The sequence below is a fragment of the Mirounga leonina genome, unplaced genomic scaffold (assembly GCF_011800145.1).
Source record: "Mirounga leonina isolate KUSES-001 unplaced genomic scaffold, KU_Mleo_1.0 Mir_168, whole genome shotgun sequence".
Classification (NCBI taxonomy): domain Eukaryota; kingdom Metazoa; phylum Chordata; class Mammalia; order Carnivora; family Phocidae; genus Mirounga; species Mirounga leonina.
The window spans coordinates 5663058-5689081 of record NW_023270426.1 but is presented as its reverse complement, the minus strand read 5'-3'; the positions used below and the strand labels follow the sequence as shown (position 1 = coordinate 5689081).

General features: G+C 36.5%; 1 protein-coding gene across 6 annotated transcripts in view; it reads right to left on the bottom strand.

Moving 5' to 3' along the window:
- Window positions 1–26024, bottom strand: part of DMXL1 (Dmx like 1) — a 134396-nt gene that overhangs the window by 24326 nt on the left and 84046 nt on the right. For 4 of the 6 annotated variants that reach the window (XM_035013968.1, XM_035013973.1, XM_035013969.1 and 1 more), the window contains 7 exons: window positions 25186–25364; window positions 19769–19899; window positions 17232–17317; window positions 15884–16085; window positions 14758–14875; window positions 10736–10798; window positions 193–279 (listed from right to left, as the gene is read on the bottom strand). In XM_035013968.1, coding sequence (XP_034869859.1) covers window positions 193–279; window positions 10736–10798; window positions 14758–14875; window positions 15884–16085; window positions 17232–17317; window positions 19769–19899; window positions 25186–25364 — 866 coding nt within the window. The remainder of the gene's footprint in view (window positions 1–192; window positions 280–10735; window positions 10799–14757; window positions 14876–15883; window positions 16086–17231; window positions 17318–19768; window positions 19900–25185; window positions 25365–26024) is intronic. The other 2 variants (XM_035013970.1, XM_035013971.1) reach the window with 1 other exon arrangement.

Sequence of the window (26024 nt, the reverse complement as noted above, 5' to 3'; positions counted from 1 at the left end):
ATCCAATAAATTTAATTATCAAACAATATAATTTATTTTATAAAATAAAGTAACTTACTCAGATTGCAATTTGGGCAGTGGGAATTAGCTTTGGGAAAGAGAAATACTAATACTGAATAAACTGACAAAACAGGAGACATTCTTCAACAATGAATACTTAATAATCAAAGAATAAAAAGTCCACGCACTTACTTTATTAACAGCAAAGGCAGTAATGATGTCAGATTCCTTGTGAATAATCCTTGCTTTACCTCCAGGATATCCCAAGTCTGCTTCTATCTAAATGGAAGGAAAGAAAACACAAAAACATAGTGATTTTAGTCATAGAAAAAAATAGTATATGCCAATCTGTCATTTAATACTTGCATTAATTATTTTAGGAAACTTCTTAGACATTTCCTAGCAAAGGTACTATTTTACATGCTAATTATCCCTAAAACAAAACTTATTTGACCCGGGAAATTTAAATTGTTTCCAGCGTGGCTTCCCATATGTAAAAAGACAGTTGATACAAGATACAACTTCATTAATTGTGTATGTTCCCAATAAATTAACACAAATGAATTAACTTTAAAAGATCAAGACATTCTAATTATTAAAAAAAGATTTGTCTGCCCTATTTCTTAGCATTATAATCATTGGATAATATTTTATAAATATTAGAAGGTTAAAAAGACAAATATTTTTAGGTTTTGCACACCAAAGAGGATCACTGTTGCATATTAATCTTTTTTTTTTTTAAACAACCTTTTAAAAATATAAGGACCATTCTTAGTTTACTACCTATAGAAGAACAGGTCAAATATGGACAGCTGAACATAGTTTATGGGCTCCTAGCCTAAAACAACTTTTAATTTATAAAAAAAAAAACAACCTGAAGCCCTGAAAGGCATAGTAATTTGCCCAGGTCAGTAAGTCATTTTAATAGATGAAGAGACCATAACTCAGTATTCTTTAGATGAGGGAACTATATCAACCTTCTGCTTATCCCAGAGAAGGTATATACAAGGCCTTTGAACGCAGAAGATAATATTGTATAAAATCAACATTTACTGAAATAAACAGGTAAAAGGACAAGGCAATTATTAAGAGTTAGAAATGTTAATGTAGGATACTGTTTTATCTTATTTTACCACCTAACCTTCAATCTTTAAAATGAGTTAGTATAAAATAGTTCACAACTCATTTTGAAGTACAGAAGTTATTAATTTGACAAAAAATTAGAACAGGGGCGCCTGGGTGGCTCAATCGTTAAGCGTCTGCCTTCAGCTCAGGTCATGATCCCAGTGTCCTGGGATTGAGCCCCGCATCAGGCTCCCTGCGCAGTGGGAAGCCTGCTTCTCCCTCTCCCACTCCCCCCTGCTGTGTTCCCTCTCTCGCTGTTGTCTCTCTCTGTCAAATAAATAAAATCTTAAAAAAAAAAAATTAGAACAAACTTGAGGCGTCTGGCTAGCTAAGTCAGGAGAGCATGCAGCTCTTGATCTCAGGGTTAGGAGTTTGAGCCCCACATTGGGTATAGAGATTACTTAAAAATAGAATCTTTTAAAAAAAAGAATATAACAAATATAATTCCTGCAAAGTTTAGATAAAAACATCACCAATGCCTGTCCATTGTTTGACCAAGAGAAGTGAGTTAGCACTATTTTTAAAAATGGCAAATAAGAAGCCTATTGAATGGCAAGTTGAGACTTGTAAGATAACCAAACCCTGCAAATCCTATGCAAACAAAACTCATGGTCACTGGATATAAAGATGTCAAATATATTCTAATCTAAAATACCATCTGATAACATAAAGAATTTCAGTGCTTGCCAAACATTGTGGTTGATTTCAAAGTCAACTTCTTTTCTAAGGATAATCTTACCTCTGGCTACAAGAGGTCCATCAAATGTATATAATGTATAAGTTAAATTCTGTAATTTTATGACAAAATCTCAACTTAGTCACATATCTGCCTGGTATCTAAAGCACACTAACTATCCACTACTGGATTTTAAAGAAATGGAAAAGAAAGACAAATGATATTTGCAGGCGACTGAGGAGTATGTTATTTGCTGGTAATGGGTAGGTGGGGGGGAAATATATTCATTTTACCTGCAGAGCTTTTTCAAACTTTAAATTTATGGAGAAAAAACTCCAATAGGCATAAACTTCAAAAAGCTTCTTCAGGAACGCCAGGGTGGCTCAGTCTGTTAAGCATCTGCCTTCCGCTCAGGTCATGATCCCAGGGTCCTGGGATGGAGCCCCAGGTCAGGCTCCCTGCTCGGCAGGAGTTTGCTTCTCCCACTCCCGCCCACTCATGCTCTCTTGCGCTATCTCCGTCACTCTCCCTCTCTCTCTCTCAAATAAATAAATAAAATCTTCAAAAAAAAAAAAAAAGCTTCTTCAATGTGAAAATACATTCCTGTCCTCTCATTACCTAGATTTAATAAAACATTAGTTCTTAATACTGTGGCCCAAAGATCACCTGCATAAGAATCAGCTGGAGGGGGCGCCTGGGTGGCTCAGTTGGTTAAGCGACTGCCTTTGGCTCAGGTCATGATCCTGGAGTCCCAGGATCGAGTCCTGCATCGGGCTCCCTGCTCGGCAGGGAGTCTGCTTCTCCCTCTGACCCTCCTCCCTCTCATGCTCTCTGTCTCTCATTCTCTCTCTCTCAAATAAATAAATAAAATCTTAAAAAAAAAAAAAAAAGAATCAGCTGGAGGGAGGGGGAAAGCATGGTGTTTAGCATCTCAAAAGCTTATGCATATTTAATTTTGAGATGAATGGCAAGTGGTAGGAAATGAGCTTGGAGACCAGGCAGGATTCAGTGTGCAGAGGGCCTTAAAAGCCTTAATAAAGAGTTCAGATTTTATTTTAAAGCTAGGAAGCCGCTGCAAGGGTTTAGATAATCCTGCGTGTTGTGAGGCAAAGTATATAGGGTGTGAGAATGGCTGCCAGATCGGTTAAGAGGCTACTTCAGCAGCTGGGGTGAGAGGTAAAGGGGGATTTGATTAGGGTGGTAGCAATGGCGGTAGTAATGAGTGGTTGGGATTAGGATAAATTTTGCTAATGGACTGAAATTACAGTAGGAGCAAAAGAGAAAAAGCAAGGATAGCTCCTAGATTTCAGACCATCATGGTAAGCGGGTGAGTGAAGGTACCATTTAATGAGACAAAAGTGAAGAAAAAGTGGGGATTTGGATTAAGACTAGGAGAAGAAAGAAAATTCTGTGTTTAGACATTCAGGGTGAGATAGCTATTAGATTAATAAGGCAAGTCCAGAGTTCAGGAAATGAATGGGCCAGAAAGAACTGATTTAAGAGTTACCATTTAAGAGCTAGCTGTGGGTGATATTTAAACCATGAGAGAGCCCAAAGAGAAAGTAAAGACAGGGAAGAGAAAAGGTTAGAGAACTAAGTCCTGAGACACCCAACATTTCTAAGAGAGGAAAAAGATAAGCCAATTCAAGATAGAAGTAGTTTGGGGAAAGAAATGCTGACAGAATAAATTGACAGAAGAGGAAACATTCTCCAACTATGAATACTTAATCATCAAATATGATGTTACAGAAACCAAGTAAAGCAAGTTTCAGGAAGGTGGCTGCGGTCAACAGTATCAAAGGGTACTGAACAACTGAAGTAAAGAAAGACAGAACTGACTACTGAATTTAGCAACCTGGAAGTCAAGGGCGAGTGACTTTGACTAGTAAAATCTCAGTGGAGTGGGCTGGAGATAACACTTAACTAAATCAGAGAGGCATGTGACATCGGTGAATAGGGAGGGAAGTCCACTTGGGAAGATTCACAGGGGCATTCAACTGAATTGATGTTTTATTTATTTAACTGGGTGGTTCCTCCACAGGGTGTCTGCAACATTACTCTTTAAGTCTTCTCTGATGATTTTATAGGCAATTCTATAAATGAATTTTCCTAGATAGGGGATTACAGAAATAGGGGAGTAGAAAGATTCAAAGGTAGGTTTTTTGGTTTTCATTTGAAAGTAAGACAATAAAATATATTTGCTTATGCTGAGAATAATTTAAGGGAAAGATAAATATTTCTCATGGAAGAGGGAGGGAAGATAACCACTGAAGCAAAGTCCTTGGGTAGATAAAACGGAGAGAGGATCAATGTACAAATGGAAGATCTGGTCTTGGACAAAAAGTGACAGCCTATCTAGTATTAGAAAAGGCAGAACAAAATATCTGCATATAGAGCAGAAGTTAGATTTGGTGGTAAGAAGATTAGTCTAAATCCCCTACACTTACTTTGCTGGCAAAACAAGGACACCAGTGGGAAATAGCAAAGGAATATTGGAAGTTTGAGGAAAGAGGGCAGAAGTGGGGAGAATGGAAAAGAGAACAAGAAAACAAATTTACTACAGAGTCATTTATTTTGATGGTCAGGTAGTTTAATTTGGGATTTGTGGCTATAAATTTCAAGGCAAGCCCCCATGGTTTGTGCTTTTTCTTCATCCATGTTCAGCTATTCGGGTGAATATGTCACCAACTAGACCCCCAGACCTGACCTTTACGGCCCACTTGCTTGTTCTCCCCGACCTCTGTTCCAATTTTTCCTTGAGCTCTTCTTTCCAGCTTATCTCTTAAGTCAAGCAAAGAGAAAGCAAAACCACTCTTCCAGCAACAGCACCTGCCCTGACAAGACCTCCAGCTGGCCCAGGCCACCCAGACCAGTGTGATCTCAACTTCCGACTTCTACTTGCACAGATGGACCAGAGAGTGACCTCTAGAATGAGGATGATTATCTTTACCTCATTTAGTACTAGACCTCCGCCCAAGGAGGAGGACATGCCTTATCTGCATAACATACAGCATGTGTATAGGCATGTTTCCTTAAGGCATATGCGTGACCTTCGCTGCCTCTGCACAGGAGGACCAGGATTCTCCATCTAAATATGCATCCTAATCCTAAATAAAAGGAATCCATTCACCCTTGCTCGGGGATGCAAAGCTTTGGAAGCCTTTCCCTGTGATCTCTTTATGTGCTACAAATAAAGTTTTCTCTGTGTGACAGTTCAACCTGGAATTTGTGACTCACCGAGGAGGGAACTCATGTTGGTTTGGTTACAATGGCACAGAATAGACAGAAAGCTGCATGTACAGGTTTGGGAATTTTCAAGGCAAATACAACAGAGAGAGAAGAGCACAAAAGGGTTGAGGGTTTTTGTAAAGGACTGATCATAATGACGGATCATGAAATCTAAGGTAGGCCAGGAAGGAAGTGGAAACACGATGTGGTCAGCTAAAAAAAGAGGACTTGCATGTACCAGGAATATAATTTAATTTGCTAAAGGCAATACCACATAAAATCATAGTAAAAAAAAAAAAAACCCACAGTGAATATGGTCTTAATGTAAAGGTTAATATAAGTTTAATATAAACCTTAATGTAAGGTTTCAGGCCATGCTTTAAAATTTGATTGTGCTGGATATGTGAGGAAAAAAGAATACAAATATTAGTGCTAAAAGAGATTTTAAGAGATTATGCAGATCAAAAAGTAGACACAGAATTACCATAGATTGGGTGTATATCCAAAAGAACTGAAAGCAGAGACTTAAACAGTTATGTGTACATCAATGTTCACAGCAGCATTGTTCACAACAGGCAAAAGATGGAAACAACCTAAATGTCCACTGACAGAGGAATGGCTACACAGAATGTGTGACGTATACACAATGGAATACCGTTTTAGCTTAAAAACAAAGGAGATTCTGATACACACCACATACTACATACATACAAGATGGTACGCTAAGTGAAAGAAGCCAGTCACAAAATGACAGGTACTGTATGATCCCACTTACACAGATACCCAGGGTAATAAAATTCACAGAGACAGACAGCAGGATGGTGGGTGGCGGGCTAGGTTAGGTGAGGGGGAGAAAATGGAGAGCTACTGTCTAATGGGGACAGGGTTCAGTTTGGGAAGATGAAAAAGCTCTGGAGATTGGTGGTGGTGATGGCTACACAACAATATAAAGGAACTTAATGCCACACAACTGTACGCTTGGAACAATTACAATGGTAAAGTTTATTTGTATATTTTACCACCATTTAAAAAAAGAGAAATTTTATACAGGAACTGATCTAAACAATGTTCAGGTTCCACAGAGCTTACTTGAAGAACTGAGGAAGAGAGGACCACAACAGACTAAATCCAGGACTTCACTACTGTTTAAATCAGAGCAGTCAGCATGTTTGAAACTATCAACCCTAATTTTATACATTAGTAAAGAAGCCTTCAAGGGTGTAAAGAGCTCAAGGTCCCACAACAGATCTACAGAAAAGCTGACCTGAGACTCCAGGTCTCATTGGTGATTTTCAGTTACTATCACCTTCTACAACGTGAAGGTGAGCATCTGGATTACTTCAGCACTACTCTAATGATATAATAAAACAAAACAAAGTAAAAGGAGATCTAAAGAGTATCAAAGGCATATTGCAAGGAAATGGGAAGCTTGCAAGTGAACATAAAAGGACACCAATACTCAAAATATTAGGAAATAAAAATATTCAAGAAGTAATTGTTTTCAAAACTGCAGAAAAATGAAAGGTGACATCCCCAGAGATTTCACTGTGTATTAAAAAAATAGGGGAATACTATGAATAACTTTACACCTATAAATCTGACACTTGAAGCAGATAAATTTGTTTTTTAAATTTTACTTATTATTTATTTTAGAGAGGGACAGAGGGGGGGAGGGGCAGAGGGAGAGAGAATCCCAAGCAGGATCTATGCCCAGCGCAGAGGCTGATGCAGGGCTTGATCTCAGGACCCTGAGATCATGACCTGAGCCGAAATCAAAAGAGTTGGACACTTAACCAACTGAGCCACCCAGGTGCCCCAGACAGACAAATTTATTTAAAGACATGGACTACTAATGTTCACTCAAGAAGAAATAAATAACCTGACTTGCCCTCTATCTGTTGAAGAAACTGAATCTGTAGATAAAAAAGCCCAGACGATTTCTCTCATGAATTCCACCAAACACTTAAGAAATAATACTAATTCTACACAAATTTTTCTAGAAAATTAAAGAGAGTATTTCCCAACTCATCTTCTGAGTCCAGCTTTAGTTTAAAACCAAAAAAGAACCCCAAAACATTAAGAAAACCATTAACCAATATTCCTCATTAACATAAATGCAAAAACTCTTAAAATTTTTAACAGATCTACCAATACATAAAAAAGATAACAAACACATCACTACCAAATCAAGCTTAATCAGAGAATGAAAGGTTAGTTAAACATAAACTAACTCATCAACCAAATTATTTAGCTGTATTAACAGACTAAAATAAGAACCATATGAACATCTCAATAGTAGCAAAAAAAAAAAAAAAACAAAAACCAAAAACGAAAAAACAAAAACACGTAACAAAATCCAACATCTATTACTGATTAAAAATTCTCAACAAGCTAGGAACAGAAAATCTTCCTCAACCTTATAAAGGATATCTAAAACAACCCTATAGATAACAGCATACTTAATGAACAGGAACAAAATAAAAATGTCTGCTTTTACCACTTCTATTCAATATTGGACTGGAAATTCTAGTCAGTGCAGTAAGACAGTGGGAGATTAGTATAAAGATAAATAAATCAATGGTCCAAAACAGAATCCATGACACATATATGTCAATTCGTTTTTTAAAAGGAGGAAAAGGCAATTTAGTGGAGGAAAAGATAATCTTTTCAGAAAAGAGTGGTGAATAACTGATACAGAGATTAAAAAAAATAACTGCAATCCATACTTTGTGCCATATAAAAAAATGACTCCAAAATTTTTTTTGTAGGATTTAAACAATGCCTTTGTGTTGTGATTTCTTTGTAGGGCAGAGCTTTAGATTTCTTTTTTTTTTTTTTTTTTTTTTAAGTATTTTATTTATTTATTTGACAGAGAGAGAGACAGCGAGAACAGGAACACAAGCAGGGGAGTGGCAGAAGGAGAAGCAGGCTTCCTGGCGAGCAGGGAGCCCGATGCGGGGCTCGATCCCAGGACCCTGGGATCACGACCTGAGCCAAAGGCAGACGCTTAGCAACTGAGCCACCCAGGCACCCCAGATTTCTTTTTCACTGGAAAGTTGCAGTGATGGAAGTAATCTTCACCAATTGTAAAATTAAAATGAGAGCAAAGCAGGAGAAAATCTTTGTGACTTTCAAGTTAGGCAAAGATTTCTTAGATATGACACCAAAAAGGATGTCCATACACAGAACAAATTTTGATGAGGTCCAATGTGTCCATTAAAAACTTCTCCGTTTAGGGCGTCTGGTGGCTCAGACGTTAAGCGTCTGCCTTCGGCTCAAGGTCATGGGAATCAAGCCCCACATCGGGATCCCTGCTCAGCGGGAAGCCTGTTTCTCCCTCTCCCACTCCCCCTGCTTGTATTCCCTCTCTTGCTGTGTCTCTGTCTGTCAAATAAATAAAAAAAGTCATTAAAAAAACAACTCAGTTTAAAACAAATTGTAAAGTAAATAAAAAGACATGCAATAGAGTAGGAGAACAGCAAATAGCCAATCAGCTATGACTTAACTTATAAAGAACTGTTAAAACTCTATTAAGAAAACAACCCAAAGAAAGACACATTTGAAGACTTCAACCAAAAAGTTATACAAATGATAAACAAGCACATGAGAAGATGCTCAATGCAAATTAAAACCACTACACACCTACCAGAATGGCTAAAATAAAAAGGCTGAGCATGCCAGTTATTGGTGAGAAGGTAAAGCAACTGAGATTTCATGCATTGCTGCTGGGGGTGTAAAATGGTACCACCACCTTGGAAAATACTTGAACAGTTTCTTAAAAAGTTAACCACACACCTACAATGTAATCTGGCCCTTCCACTCCTAAGCATTTGCACAAGACAAATGAAAGCCATACCCATACACAGAGACTTGTATATGACTATTCTGAGCATTCTTATTTGAAATAGTTCTGAAATGGGAAGAGCTTAAGTGTTTACCAACAGGTACAAAAATAAACAAATTATGGTACAGTGATACAATGAATACACCTCAGCGATAAAAAGCAATGAACTACTGAAATACCCAATATGGAGGAATCTCAAAATAATGATGCTAGAGGAAAAAAAATGGACATATTATATGATTCCATTTACATAAAATACTAGAAAATGCAAACTAATCTATAACACGAGGAAGTAGACTGATAGCTACGTGTAGAGCAAGAGGGCAGAGGTGGGAGGAAAGGAGGAAGAGGGAGAATATATATATGTATTATATATATATGTATATTCATTTTCTCAAGTGTGGTGATGGCTTAACCAGTGTATACATATGCCAAGATCAGTCAAACTATATTTAAATAAATATATGCAGTTGTTTTAACTCAGGTATACCTAATAAACCTGTTTAAAACAAATTGTAGCAGACACTTGGAAAATTCTGGCCAAAAATAGTTATGATGTTAACTCACCAACAGAATGACTATCTTTTAAAGTACTGTGATTACTACAGAAATACCACATTCTGATTATTAACATCTTATAAAAAAAGAAAAATCTTTGGATGAGAATTCATGATAATGTACAGACTAGTAATTAACTTAGGCAAGGACTTACTGTTAACTGATAAAAAGTTTCAACTATATTCTTTCAAAATTCACAAAGGCCGGTAGACACTTCCAAAGTATGAACTGCATAAATGTATTTTGCCAAAGTTTGAGTTATAATACACACGTGACAGCTAATCACTCTCTTTTATTAATTGTACAGAATTATTTTTCCTATTTTTACCAAAAGATTTTCTTTGAGAAAGAATTAACAGTGGGAATTAGTAGCCTTAAAAAAATATCTTCCGAGAAATTTTTCCCCTAAAAATTACTTTGTTGAGAGGGACTTAAAATCAGAATAAGAAACAGATGAGTTAAATATCAACTTAATAGGGGCGCCTGGGTGGCTCAGTCGTTAAGCGTCTGCCTTCGGCTCAGGTCATGATCCCAGGGTCCTGGGATCGAGCCCCGCATCGGGCTCCCTGCTCGCCGGGAAGCCTGCTTCTCCCTCTCCCACTCCCCCTGCTTATGTTCCCTCTCTCGCTGTCTCTGTCAAATAAATAAATAAAATCTTTAAAAAAAAAAAATCAACTTAATAAAAATCATATTTGAATATATGATCATAGAACATTTGGGAGGTATTTCATGATTATACAAATTCCTACAATTTTTGCTCTTCATCTCAAGTGTTATGAGAAATTGCTACACACAAGGCAATTTGCTATATGCTATTCCTACCAGAAAAATAATTACATAACATGTACTTGTTGTACAGGTGTACATGTTGTAACATGTACATATTATGTACATGTTATGTAACATAAGTACAATGTTACATAACAGCATTTGATATATTTTAAGGAATTAACATCACAGGAGAAAATGTTAACTTCAAAAGTAACACTTGCAAAAATAGAACAATACCACTATAATTCTATAAGGGCTACTGTAATTACATTTTATTAAGAACTTCAGTTGTATTTACTCAGAAAAATCTGTAGCCAAAACAGGTTACATTCAACTCCCTTTAAAATTGCATTCTCTTATTAACAAAACATAAACCATTTTATGATTGCATATTTAAATTGTTGAAACCCAGCAATTTGAGGGAACAATAATTTAATTGCTTTGGAAACAAAGTCCAGTTCAAAACTAAAACACAATCTGTTTTTCTTGTTAAAGAATGCAATTTCTAATTTCAGTTGAATGATATTTTGTACCTTATTGATGTTTGGCTCCTCCATCATAGAATTTTTGATGGTTTCACAGTTGTCCTCTAATGACTTCATCAAGAAAGAATAACCACATGACAAAGAGTAAAGACGAGATATAACATGCAAAATACTGGGGATATTTTTTTTAATTATATTTTTAACCGAATTTACTAGAAAATAACACTGAACTGAGTTATTATTTTTTAAATACCATACATCTTAAAAGGAGCATGTGTGGGGTGCATGGTGAGAGGCTGGAGAAACCTTAATCCCTCAGAACTCATTAACCACCACCGTAAATTTTATTTCACCTCCAAGAAATTTTAACCAACTTATTTTGAAATGCTGACATTAAAGCAAAATTGAGCCGACAGTTCTTAATATTACAAGTTTCAGAGCTATTGGTGCCACAGTACTCTCACCTGAAAGTAAAAGTCAAATTGTTCTTCTTCATACAAACTACTATGCCTTGTCTCCATCATGGTATCTCACTCCTCAAGAAAACCTCCTGATGAGAAAATTTAGAATTCTAGGTTTCTCATTCTTTCTCTTTATTTAGCCAGAAATAGTCAATAAACTGCTTGAAGGCACACATCCTTCTTAAAAGGGGATATTAGCATTTGTTAAAGAAGTGGTTCAAGACCTTTAGTTCACAGAAAATAAAACAGAAATATTAAGTAGGGGACAAAGATGATAGCTGTCAAGTATTTTTTTCTGGTTGGAAACCATTCAGATACAGTCTGTTTGCAGCTATCTGTACTTAATTTCAAAATAAGTATAAGCTGGAAAGACCTTCTATGTTAAAAGTGCAGTACATAAAAAGAAAAGATCTGAGGATACACGAGGATTTTAAATTTTAACATCAGATGGAGAAAATTTCATTTTCAAACGCATAAGGAGTAAGAAGCAGCACCAGTCTCAGAATCCTCCCGTCCAAAACACAGGGCCTGTCCGGTACCTACTTCGTAAACACCTGGAAAGTCACAGTGACTTGGACTCAAGCTACTTAAATACAATCACCATTTTAATAAAAAAAGAGATGGAAGGTGATTTTGTTAATACCAAAAATAAGCTAGTCAACTGTCCAGTAAAGATTAAATAATATTATACTAATTCTATGAAGTTACTGTTCTATTTAATTCCATCCAATCTCTGATTCACCATATAAATTTTTCATTTTCATATTCCCTTTATCAAAATATCTATTTTTAAGAACATCACCATCAAGGGGCGCCTGGGTGGCTCAGTCGCTAAGCGTCTGCCTTTGGCTCAGGTCATGATCCCGGGGTCCTGGGATTGAGCCCCACGTCAGGCTTTCTGCTCAGCAGGAAGCCTGCTTCTCCTCTCCCACTCCCCCTGCTTGTGTTCCCTCCCTAGCTGTGTCTCTCTCTCTGTCAAATAAATAAATAAAATCTTTACCAAAAAAAAAAAAAAGAAATATCACCATCAAGAATAAAACAATAAAAAACAAAAATAAATTTTAAAAAAAGAATAAAATAAAGTGGTAAAAATTAATTTCTAGTAATTACCATTAATCATGTCAGGTTTTAAGTAAGTTAGATCTACTGGTCAAAACATTGCAGATTAAGGGATATTATACTCATTTTGCAGATAAAATTCAGATAAAATATTCAGCTTACTGATAATTATAAAGCTTTTAGTCCAACGTCCATAAGCATGCTTTGATTAAAATAACAACGCAAAAATAACTTCAAAATTTTCTTAAGGTATCATAACTCCTAAGAAAACTAAAAATAAAATAGCAAAGGAATTAAAAAGGTGACTTATAATCATTTACCTGCTATCCTTCTTTATGCTTTCTGGTTTGCTCATGCTACTCTCTTACCTTAGTGATACTATTCTGATTCAGTTACACAATCTAGTGGTAAAACAGCTTTTTGTTTTGTTTAAGAACTATTTAATTTCCCAAATACAATGACTACAACCGCAGTAGAGAAATGTTTTCATTTTTACACCTATATTAATCAAATATGACCTTGTTTTTTAAAAAATGATTTTGGGGGCGCCTGGGTGGCTCAGTTGGTTAAGCGTCCACCTTCGGCTCAGGTCATGATCCTGGGGTCCTGGGATCAAGGCCCACATTGGACTCCCTGCTCTGCGGGAAGCCTACTTCTCCGTCTCACACTCCCCCTGCTTGTGTTCCCTCTCTCGCTGTGTCCCTCTCTGTCAAATAAATAAATAAAATCTTTTAAAATAAATAAATAAATAAATGATTTTGTACTTGAAATTATCATGCCAACTTTCATATTCGTATTTTAAGCTACATCAGAAAACAAAGAACGAACAGAGTAAACATACTTTTCATACAGAATAATGCAGCAGAGTTTTATAAATTATTCTTAAGAATACTTTAACTTGTTATACATTATTTTAGGCAAAAACATATTTAAAATAAAATAAGAAACATTACCTTACCAGTAAATATACCCTAATTAATTAGTTTCTGATCCAGTACATTTTAAATTTTATTTATCCCAACATTTTCTTGAGCTGTTTAATGGTAATTCATACACTCAATATTTAAAATATATCTTACATAAGGTAAAATAAAAATACTTCATTTATATTCTATCTATTTTAACTATTGTTGGCTTAGTTTTCAATGTTATACTAAGGTACATTAAGTCAGAAGTTTTCTAAGTTAGACAAAAATTATGTCTGTTTCCTGGCTTGGCTAATTCAAATATATAATCTGGCAAAAACTAAATAACAGTGCACACAGTTGCCTCTTATAAAACAGTGTTTAAACCGAGAGGCAATGAGATCTATGTAATTTTTCCTTTTCTTAAGGTTATATGCCATCTTGCTTTTTGCTAACTTGTCGATTAAGAAGCCATTCTGATACATAAACTTGTTGAGTCACTAGGTTGTACAAGTGAAACTAATGTAACGTTGTATGTCAACTGTACTCAAAAATTTTTTTTAAAAAAAGAATGAAATTAGGGAAAAGAAGCCATTCTATTTCCTTATTTCTCCAAGTGAAATACCTTCTTGTTTTCCCTCCCACTTCAAAAACCATGCAAAGTTTGCTTGAAGCCTAGTTCAATGCTTCTCAAAATGTGATCCACAGACCAGCTGCCGGTCTTGAAACTCTTTACTAGTCAGTCCATGAGGACATAAGGAATTAGTACCATCACTAAGTCCACTACTGAGTTTACCCGGTATTTTTTAAAAGCAATACTGTGACAAAAAAAGACGTAATATGTTAATTTACATTCAGGTGCAAGTTCCCCATTATCATCAAAATGGAAGTTTTTATAGTACTGAACTAAATGAGAAAAATAATCATTATAATGATAGTATCAAAGTATAATCAACTAGAGTACACTTATAAATTGTGTTTACAAAATTTCATTAAGAAGCATAATCAAGGGGTGCCTGGGTGGCTCAGGCGTTAAGCGTCTGCCTTCGGCTCAGGTCGTGATCCCAGAGTGCTGGGATCGAGCCCCACATCGGGCTCCCTGCTCGGCGGGAAGCCTGCTTCTCCCTCTCGCACTCCCCCTGCTTGTGTTCCCTCCCTCACTGTGTCTCTGTCAAATAAATAAATAAAATCTTTAAAAAAAAAAAAAAGCATAATCAAAAGAATAAAAAGAAAATGTACATATTTGAAATTTTCTCAGTATACCAACCTAGTTTCAATTAAACTTCTAAGATAAACTTCTTTTAACTATCATATGAAAATCATGGGAAATTTCTACTTTGCCTCCTAGATAGGCAATCATGACAACTCAAAACACAGCAAACAAGATGTAGAATCTTCACTCAATATCTTTTTTTGGGGAAAAATAAGTTCTAAATACATCTGAATTAGTTACTTTAAAACTTGATTTAGGAAAATACTAACCATCTCTCCTTGTCAGTCCCTTTTTCTATCTACTAACTGCACAATAAATGTTTATGATATAAAAGTGAGTTTTTTAAAAGTCTGTAAAATGCAACTTTTTATGGTTACATAATACAAAAGACTTCAGTAATAATAGAGTAAAAAGGTTTTAACTTATACAGACCTCATTAAGACATCTTTTCTTTGTGAATATATTTCTGATAAAGGTTTCCTGAATTTCTTCCTGCTTCACCAAGTACTGCCAAAGCCTCTTCACAGACAGTGCCAGATGGTGTTTGGATCTACAGAGACAGGATATTTAATTATACACTTTGAAGATTTCTGATTAACTCGGCCACATTTCCTTGGTGCTCTATGAATGTTTATAATAATAAATTAACTGGAATCAGACCATATCACTGAGGGCAGCAGTCTGCAAATTTTTTCTTAAAAAACCAGATAGTAAATATTTTAGGCTTTGTGGGCTGCCTTTCAACCACTCAACTCAGTCACTGATAGGAAAGCACCCAGAGGAAATATTAAAATGAAAGGGTATGGCTGTGATCCAATAAAACTTTATTTACACTGCAGGAGGATGGGTGGATGTGGCGTCAGGGTTGCAGTTTGCAACCCCTAGGAACATAGTATCTATGAAAAATAGATCTCTCCTAGGAGAGATCTAGAAGCAGAGCTACTCAAAGGGTCTGCCTTCCATGAACTCTATTACTGATGCTCACTAAAGAACTTGTGAAATAATGTAAATCAACTATGTCACTAAACCACTAAGTACACGGTTTATTAATTCAGTTAACATTTTGCAGCAAAACTTTATTGATGAAGCAAGCACTGCATCGATTTACCTTTTGGTGCAAATGCTTCATCTCCTCATGGATGATAAAACAGCTTGCTAACTAAGTATTTTGAACAGCACTGTTCCAGAGTGGGCGGAAGTAAACTATGGCCCACAGGTCAAATTCAGCCTGCCTTTCATTTTTGAAAATAAAGTTTATTGGATCACAGCCATGTCCATTTGTTTACTTATTGTCTATAGTTGCTTTCACTCTACAATGGCAGTTTACTAGCAGCAACAAGGATTATAGGGTCCACAAAGCCTAATATATTTACTATCTGGACCTTTGCAGGAAATGTTTGCTAAGCCTACAATATATATCAAACAAAGACACAGATATGAGGCAAAAACCACGAAGGAAACACAGAAGGCCTTAAAATTTTTTTTTTTAAGTACTAATTAATAACATACTGATTTAGTAAAACTCTGACTTAAAAACAGGATCCACAGGACAACCTACTTGAAAGGAGTGTTTGTAGGTTCCAGCAAAGCTTTATGGCGGAGAATTGCAGGACCTGCAGACAAACTCTCTTCAGAGGTATGACTTGCAATATAGTTTTGAGGTGGCCCACCATGGATTTCGAGTCGTCGGAGAAGAACTTGCTCCCAACACTGAAGAGTTTTTAGAACTGCATGACAAAGTGGTGAGCTAACTGGAAGCTCTGAAAAGAGAAAATAAAAATGACCCACTTTTGTCTTCTTCAGTAAAATGCTACAGTCGATTGTAAGAATGACTGAGATAGACACTTTGGCAGAGGAGATGTGCAAGAGAGTGGGGAGAGACCTCCAGAGGATTAAAAAAAAAAAAAAAGATGTAATAAATCTCTATTTCAACATAATTAGGTGGCCCAGAACAATAGAAAAAAAGAGTAATCTGAGTTGAAATTATATCACAGTTTTACTATTACAACTTGGAATAATATTTATGACTTATGATGTAAAGTAATGCTATATCAATTACTGCTTTTGGCTTCAATTTCACATGAAAAAATATACCTGGATATTATGAAAATATGTTGAGAGGAAAAATAATTGCTTTAAATCTTTGCATCAGCCCAATTTCTATATGGTATGTAATTAAAATTTGTTTAGAAAATGAAAATACACAAAAGTTAAAAAAAAAGGAAGTTAAATAACACTTAACATGAAATTCAGCACTTTCTAGTTCTGTATACTTTTATTCTCCTGATTCCTCACTCCACTTTCAACTTTTAGCTATTTTTGCTATTCACCTCCAAAAATCTAAATAATACGCCTATACTGTGAATTCTGGATTTTTCAATTTTAGAAATGATGTACTCATTTATTACTATGTTACAGAATATGAGAATAAACTACTCTCTCCATAATTCCAACATAGTCACATAATAATTTTTGGTTAAATTGGTGTTTCTGTGTTTACCTTGTTATTTATATTTATAAATACAGATCATAGCTGGACCATGTGGTATACTATCACACCCCTTTCTTTCTGTACAATCTTTTCTTCCTCTGGAGTTAATAATCCCTAAGTTTTTACATTTGCTTAGTTTTCTATGTGTCTACTGCTATTAAATCCCGCAACACCTCCCCTAGAGGTATAAATAAAGTCTCAAATACAATCAATCACGTAAGGTCCAGATCCCCTGCTTTCTTGGACACTGTCCTCCTAATGGCACCTAACAGTATGACAGACACATTTACAGACAGCTGGTCTGGTTAAAAGAAACTTACCTTCTACAACAGGAAGTTACTAAAGTTTTTCTTGACTATTTGAAAAAAAAAAGCTAAACAACGGGAATATTAGGTCATGTTAAGATATTCATTACCTGCAAGATCATGACCTGCAAAGGGATAGAACGTCTTCAAATTGTTGAGCACTAACTGCACCATTGCCAAGCGCATCAATGACCAACTAAAAATAAAACAACAGTAGATCTGTTAAAAATTTACTTAGGGTTTTAGAAGAGTACACCACTCTTGAATCCAACAATCTCACTATCAAGAATCTACTCTGCAGATATACTTCCAGAAAAACAAAACAGTATATACATGCAGTTACTCATGTCAGCTTTACCTATAAGAGCAAAAGAGCAGAAACAACCAATTATCTGCCAGGAGAGTACTGGCTGAAACACTTTGGTTTGGAATCACAGAATATTAAGGAAGCCATAAAAAAAGAATGTAGAAGAATCTTGAAATGTTAGTATGAAGTGAACTCCAGCATGTATTAATAATCAAATTATAGAACATTATATATACTATGCACCTGCTACCTTCCATGTAAGAAAGCAGAGAAAAAAGATTTTGCACACCTACAAACACACTTATTTTTGCAAACAGAAGGGTAAAACAGAAACTAATAAAAATGGGTAGATGTAGAGGGTGTAGAGAAGAAATGGGTGGAAGACAGAAATGTGAGACTTCCAATTTCACATTTTTATATAGTTTTGCTTTTTTTATTAAAAAAAGAAATTTCAACTTCTCTTTTAAAGTGAAACACATTTATTTCTTAGAGTCCTGGCTTTTTATTACTTTAAATTGTATATATAGAGTTTACCATCTTAACTATTTTTAAGTGTACAGTTCAGTGGCATCACCACCATCTATTTCTAGAACTCTTTTCATCTTGCAAAACTGGAACTATCCCCATTAAGCAGTAATTCCCCATTTCCCCCTTCTCCTAGCCCCTGGCAACCACCATTGTACCTTCTGTCTCTATGAACTTGATTACTCTACACATCTCATATGTGGAATTATTCACCACTGCCATGGTATTTGTCTATGTGGGACTGGTTATTTCACTTAGCATAATATCCTCAAGGTTCATCCACTTTGTAACATGTGTCAGAATTTCCATCCTTTTTTAGGTTGAAACTATTCCATCACATGAATATGCCCCATTTTGTTTATGCATTCATCTGTCAACAGACACCTAGTGCTTTTATCCCTTGGCTATTATGCTGTTATGAGTATGGTTTCTACAAATACCAATCCCATTTTTTTTAGCATATGCGCTGCTGAAGCAAGCAAGGTTTGTACAAATACCTCTTCAAGACCTGCTTTTAATTCTTTTGGGTATATACTCAGAAGTGAAATTGCTGGATCACATGGTAATTCTATTTTTAACTTCCTAACTACCATAATGTTTTCCACCGTGGCTGCACCATTTCACACTCCCACCAATAGAGCGCAAGGGTTCCAATTTCTCCACATTCTTGCCAACACTGTTATTTCCCGGTTTTTGGATAGTAGTCATTCTAAGGGGCGTGAAGTGATCTCTCATTGTGGTTTCAAACTGCATTTCCCCAATGATTGATGAGAGCATCTTTTCTTGTACTTACTGGCCATCTGTATATTTGCTTTGGAAAAATATCTATTCAAGTCATTTGCCTGCTTTTTTAATTGGGTTGTTTGGTTTTTGCTGTTATTAAGTTACAGAGTTTGAATGACTTTTGAGACATGTAAATAATTTATATATATTTGGGTCAACAGGAAAAAACCAACAATATACCAATAAGTAAAAATCTCCAAATATTTTTTCCGTTCAATAAAGGAGTATTTTTATTTCATTTTCGCCAATATACTACTTATTTCTTGTGGAAAATTTCTATTTTTCTATCACATCATTAACATACAATGTTTTGATAAAATATATATACCTTTCAGAGATATACAACGTATCAAAAGGGACAAGATAATATCCTGTTACTCATACATATAAGGATAAAGCAGCACTGGAGCTGAGGGTGAACATTTTGAATATTTATGATTTTTATAATATGTGGAAGCCATTTTTAAGACAGTAATCATTGACTTAGAGTATTATTAGTATTATACTGATCTTAGAGTATTAGTATTATACTGAAAAGATATTATGTTTTCTAGGCTAAAACAGTGGAGTTTGTTTATCTCAGGGAGCAAAGGCAAGGAAAAGTAGACAGCATTTGTGAGGACCGATTCATGGATAATAAAAAACTACTGTGTAATTATTCTTAAAGAAAGGAATTTAACAATTTCATCTAAAGAAATCTGAGTTATAATGTGTGCTATAACTCAACAAGCTACCAATTTCATGTGTTATTTTCAAAAATATTATGTATATAAGCCAAGATGAATTTTTTTTTTAAAGATTTTATTTATTTATTTGACAGAGAGAGAGAGAGAGAGAATAGGAGTGGGGGAAGGGCAGAGGGAGAGGGAGAAGCAGACTCCCCGCTGAGCAGGGAGCCTGATGCGGGGCTCGATCCCAGGACCCTGAGATCATGATCTGAGCCGAAGGCAGATGCTTAATCGACTGAGCCACCCAGGCGCCCCAAGCCACGATGAATTTTTAAAAAGAAGCTTAAAATTAAATATTCCATACCTATAGGAATTTGAATTAGAATGTTCTTGGAGATGGAAATCTGAGGCTAAAACATCATCATCATCGTCATCACTTTCCAGACTCTCCTCTGAATCATATTCTGCTCTACTTTGGGAAGGGGGTAGAAAAGGCTAAAATAAAAAAGTTAACAGAATTTATCATTCAACTCTCTGATTTAAAACATTCAATTACAGAGTCTAATATTAGCAATTTATCCCATTTTCAGATACTTTAATGTAAAAAAAGTAAAGTAACCAGTATTTGGCTTCTTCTTTTTTGACATTCTATGCCTTAAACCTCACTTTACACAATTCTCTTATTAATGCAGCTATTCAACAAAAAATTTATCAAGTATCAATGTGTCAAAAAGTATACTTGCCGTAAGAATTTTTTTTTTTTAAGTAGGCTCCACACCCAGTCTGGAGCCCAACTTGGGGCTTGAACTGACAAGCTTGAGATCAAGACCTGAGCTCAAGAGTCAGATGCTTAGCCATCTGGGTGGCGCCCGTTATAAGGATTTTTAAGACATAAACACAGTCACTGCACTCAGAGAGCTTACATTTTCGTGGAAAAAAACAGGCAAATAACAGAAAACTAAATACAAACTGTATTTAGTTGGGCCATACAGAAAAGAGGACAGATGGGATTGAGAGCATTAACAAGAACTGACATAAGCGGATTGTGAAAGGCCTCTTGGTAAAGCGGCACTTAAGTGAGACTGAAAGGACAAGAAGTAAGCCACAAAACAAGAGGGAAGAAAAGCATTTTAGGCAGTGGAAATCGTAGATAGGAAGGCGTTAATATGGGAAAGAGTGTGGTGTGGAAAGTAAGTGGTTTGGCTGAAGCCCACTATCGCAGGAGGGTAAGTGTTGGGATGAACACCGAAGACAATGGCAGGAGACAGGTGTGGTAGGGTCTTTGCAGGTCACAGTAAAGAGGGTAATGGAATGTCACTAGTGAGTTTTAAGTGGAGGACAGGTATTGAGATTTACATCTTAAGAGTATGACTATGCCCACTCTCTTATGAGAGAAAAACTCAAATGGCAAGACTAGAAATGGAGACTTGAGTAAATAAGTAAGGCAAGAGTTGACAGTCTGGATGAAACTGCTACAGAAACATAAAGATGGATGGAAATTCAGATGGACACACTCGTGCTTCAGCAAGGCTTGACTTTAAATGGAACAGATTTTTCTCTTCCTCATTCTTAAAGCCTCCCCCTCCCCTTGACTTGTTTTTCTGTGGAATCCTTTGTTCCGGGAGCTCAGTATCAATGTGGACATCTCGCTGACCTCAAAGTATACTCGGTCAAGAGACTCAGATGGCCGGCGCTAGTCAGACATCACCTTGAAGACACGATGAAGAGCTGGTAGCTCATACCAGATTCCTATCTAAACCGCCCAGATACTTTATTTTCCTCTAAAACTCCCGCAACCTTTTACCTCAGGCGCGTCTGAAATTTTGAAAGCACTGGCCAGCTACAGCCTCCTTTGCCTAGCAAAGCAATAAAACTATTGTTCTTCTTTATCCCCACATTCTGTCTTCGTGTTATATTTTGGCTGCAGAGCACAGAGATAGGTTTCCAACAACATGGGTTTATGTGTTAGTGATGAAGATGGAGAGAAATAACATACTGACAGTATATTTTGGGGAAGCACTGACAGATATGCTGATAAGTATGAAGAGCAAGGGACAGAGAGGAAAAAAACTATTTTTGGTTTCTGGCTTAAGAAACTATTAGGATGAAGATGACATTTACTAGTACAAGAGAACTTTGGTTATAAAAGGGAGGTATTGGACAAAATAAATATCAAAAACCCTTATCTTGAAGAAGATCAAGATTCACAGGTCAAGTGGAAAAGGAAGAATAAAGAAAAAAGACTATGAAAGATAAATAGTAAGATTGGGGAAAAAAAAACTAGAGGAGAATGGCATTAAGAGAACAAGACAAAAAAGTATTCTCAAGGAGGAAATGGTCGCATGCATTGAATATTGCTAAGCGTTCAAATGAGATGATGATAAAGAAGTTTCAGTTATATGTGATGCCCCTTTGGATGCCCCCTGAATCTCAACAGCAGCTTCAGTGGGGGAGCTGTGTCAGAAGTCACACAGTGGGTAACTATGAAAGGGACCTAAGATAACAGGGAAAAAAAATGTGTGTATAGTTTTAAGAAGCTGAATGATAACAGGAAGCAGAGAAATAGAGTAATAGCTGGAAAAAGTTTTGGGATCAAAGCAGGCTTTGGAATGAGAGACAGCAGAGCACACTTCTGTCCTGATGGGAAGCAGTCAAGAGAGAGTCAAAAGAGGAGAAGAAAAGCACAGCTGGGATTCAGAACAGAACTGAAGTCTCTGACAGGAAGGACTCTTCGTCCTTATTAACAGGAGGAATGAATACGATGGGAACAAATGTAGTTAAAGCTTCATGCCAGGATGGTAAGAGTTTTAATACCTTATAGTTAAGAGCAAAGATGGAAGAGGTGATATGGGAAATCTGAAGTTACAAATCTTCAGTGTAGGGAAGCCCAGTAAAGTCACATAGCAGGGATGGGAGAACTTCTAAAATTGCTGAGCGAGAAGCTCCTAAGTCCTCTCACCAGAAAGCAACAGTAAAACTGCACAAAGTTGTAAAAAAGACCCATTTAAAGATACTGGAAATTGATCAATGCGTACAACAGACAGAGAAGCATTTATTCAAGAAAAATTGACTGGAATCTCCGGAGAAACCGTGAGAACGTGGCATTTTGGTGGGGCCGCTGCTACCCTACCCCGCCGCTTGGGCAGTCCGTGAGCAGGAAGAACTCTGCTGCGCGGCCAGAGGTGGCTACTTGAATAAAAATTCCAGGCTCGGGGCGCCTGGGTGGCTCAGATGGTTAAGCGTCTGCCTTCGGCTCAGGTCATGATCCCAGGGTCCTGGGATCCAGTCCCGCATCGGGCTCCCGGCTCAGTGGGGAGCCTGCTTCTCTCTCTGACCCTCTACCCTCTCATGCTGTTTCTCTCTCGCTCGCTCTCTAAAAAATAAATAAAATCTTTAAAAAAAAAAAAATTCCAGGCTCAGTGGCACCATCAAAAGCAACAGAGATCTCAGTACCAACTAGAAAAAGCTAACCTCTCAACTAGCCTGAGGCTGTGATATGAATTGGGACAAGGGCAGACCAGCCAGAAATTTAACAAGATCCAGGAACAAGAGAGCTAAAGAAGCCTTCCTCATCATGGATCCTCTATCATTTAAAACTGTGTTTCCAAAATGAAGATGACATAAAGATATTCCCGTATCAGTAAGGGGCTCAATAAACATTTGTTGAATAAATGAATAGCTCTGCAAAAGGCAATGAAGAACAAGGAGAGACAAATACCTGTCTTTACCCTAAGAAAAATACAAAAAAAATTAAGCTACTGCATAACATGTCTAAAGGATTGTTGTCAGCGGAAAATAGTTAGCTATCAAACAGAAGAAAATAAAAAGAACATGCAGAAGTTGAGAATGTGAGGGACGTGGCTGATCACAGGAGAAGCAGAAGACACATACAGGCCATTTTTGCTTTGCATAGTAGCATAGGAACATGAAAACGACCAAGCAAGCTGAAACCATTGTGAAGCAATCTTAATAAACAAAGGAAAAACTACAAATATTCTGAGACTAGGAAAAATATTTTTCAAAACATTAAAACTCTTATGGTTGGCAATAAATGTATAGGGAAATGAAAAAATAGTAAAAATCATATTTATTTAGCACACTATAATTAAAATATTAGAAATACTGAGAATTTAAGTGTTTTATTTCTTTTTTTTTTTTAAGATTTTATTTATTTATTTGAGAGAGAGACAGAACAAGTGAGAGGCAGAGGGAAAGGCAGAGGGAGAAGCAGACTCCCCACTGAACAGGGAGCCCGATGCAGGGCTCGATCCCAGGACCCTGAGATCATGACCTGAGCCGAAGGTAGACACTTAACCGACTGAGCCACCCAGGTACCTGATCAAGTGTTTTATTTCTATGTAAAAAATTTATCAAGAGTCCTTGGAATAGCGCTTGCCTTCTTCTAACTCTGTAATTTAGGATACAAAGGAAGCATCTTTTCTAATCCTTAGCAAACCATCATACTTGTTTCTAAATTTGTATCAACTTCCAACATTTTATTCTTCACACTTTCAATGCTGTGAAATATTAGCCAGAGTTCCTTTAATGTGAAGTGGGTTTTTTTTTTGCCAATTTCACTATCTCTACAAAATCCTCATCCCTGTGTTACACTTTCCTCACCTCTGTTGACAAGTTAGCCCTCACTAAGTCCTCTGGCTGCACATCCAGAATCTGACAGCAATGTCAGTTAGCCCCAATGTGAGCTATTTTTCCATAAACTCTGTTTACATTTGATTTTTTTCTGTAGAAAGCATCTTAATTTTTTATTTAAATTCTATTAGCCGACATACTGCTTACATTTGATCTGAATGTCACTCACAGTGCTACCACTTGTCACTGTTTGGTAGCACTTCCACTTTTGTGAGCCAATTCCCTCTTCCCATTATCCAGTTTTGTAAAATGTCACTTGAGTTTGACACTCTGCTGTCTGTATACGAACTGAGTAACGGGTCCTAACTGATCAATCGCCAATAGACTCTGAAAGAACTGTTGTGATTGATCACTGCACATGAGGTGCATCTGCTATTTCCACAGTGACATGTGGACGGAAGAGCCAGCAGGGAAGTTCATACTTGAGGTAATACCTCACAGTTAATAGACTGTGGAAACTCTGAGCCATGTTGTTGAGGGACTCGTTACTTCACTAAACGGCAGTAACTATAACGTGTGTATATGAGAACCATGTAGGACCATCTGCAGTACAGAAAAGGAGCAAAAGCAGCAACGGCCCTGTGACTGCTAGGAGTCTGGATTCCTTAATTACCATCAAGTACCTTAGCACTACAGTGTTGACCAATTTATCTTTTTATCTAAGAACTGTATTTTGTTTAAAATATAGAAATCATAACTTATCAAAGGGCTGCCTTAAAAACCGGATGGAAATGGCCAAATATATATATATATTTTTTAAGATTTTTATTTATTTATTTGACAAAGAGAGACACAGTGAGAGAGGGAACACAAGCAGGGGGAGTGGGAGAGAGAGAAGCAGGCTTCCCGCTGAGCAGGGAGCCCAATGCAGGGCTCAATCCCAGGACCCTGGGATCATGACCTGAGCTGAAGGCAGATGCTTAATGACTGAGCCACCCAGGCGCCCCAATGGCCAAATATTTTTGAGGTTTTTTTGTTTTGCTTTGTTATGCAGCCTGACAAAATGAAATCTTTCTAAACCAGAGTGGGAAAATACTTGGAAGCAGCAACAATCCACTTATTTTAAACATTTTCATTTCCATTTCATTGCAACACTATTCAAAGTGTTGTTCTAGGTGGCACTTTTATTACCTTGGCTATGAAATAGTCCCAGATACTGAGCTCTGGTGGGATGAACTTCTCTTGGACTGTCAGTGACTCCTGGCTGACTACTGATGAAGAAGAGGTCGGTGGGGCAGAATCTCTGCAAGGAATTTTTGATGGCCTAAAACGTTTGTTCTGTTTCTCTCCTTCTTCCACAAGCGAAGAAACTAATGAAAACAAAATAAAGTATTATTAAAATAAGCACTATTTCCATTGTACTAATTTCATCTATCTTTACATAAGATTTAAGGTTACCAATAAGCACAAACACAAAACTGATATCATTACTACTATAGTAAGGTTAAAAAAAATAAGTAGAAGTGAGACAAAAATCGCTGTAAAACGCAATCTTTACTTTTATCTCAACTTAACCCTCATTCTCTGAATGTTATGTGGGTAACAGGATATAATATCTGCCTATAAATGAGTCCACAATTGAGCTAAAATCATGACAGCAAATTATCTACATCCCTTTACTTTGAAGAATACCATGGAAAACAAAGAGTATCATGGGATGTCAATGTTAATTGAAGGCAACAACTCACTTATGAGGTTCTTTAGTAATCCCTTGGCCTTTTATCTACATACAAAACTGAATGTTTTCACTGAAAATAAATAAAAAATTCAAATACGTAACAACTGAATTAAACTGACTCAGACTTCTGGAAATGGCTTGCACATGGAATTTTCTGGTCAGTGGAACAATAAAGAGAGAGAAAATGCAATCTTTGTTGTTTTAACTTTTAAAACACTTAATGGTTAGTATTCCCTTAGTATTTTACTTTAGAGTATTAAGGGCCTCAGGAAAGAAAAACAAGTTACACAAA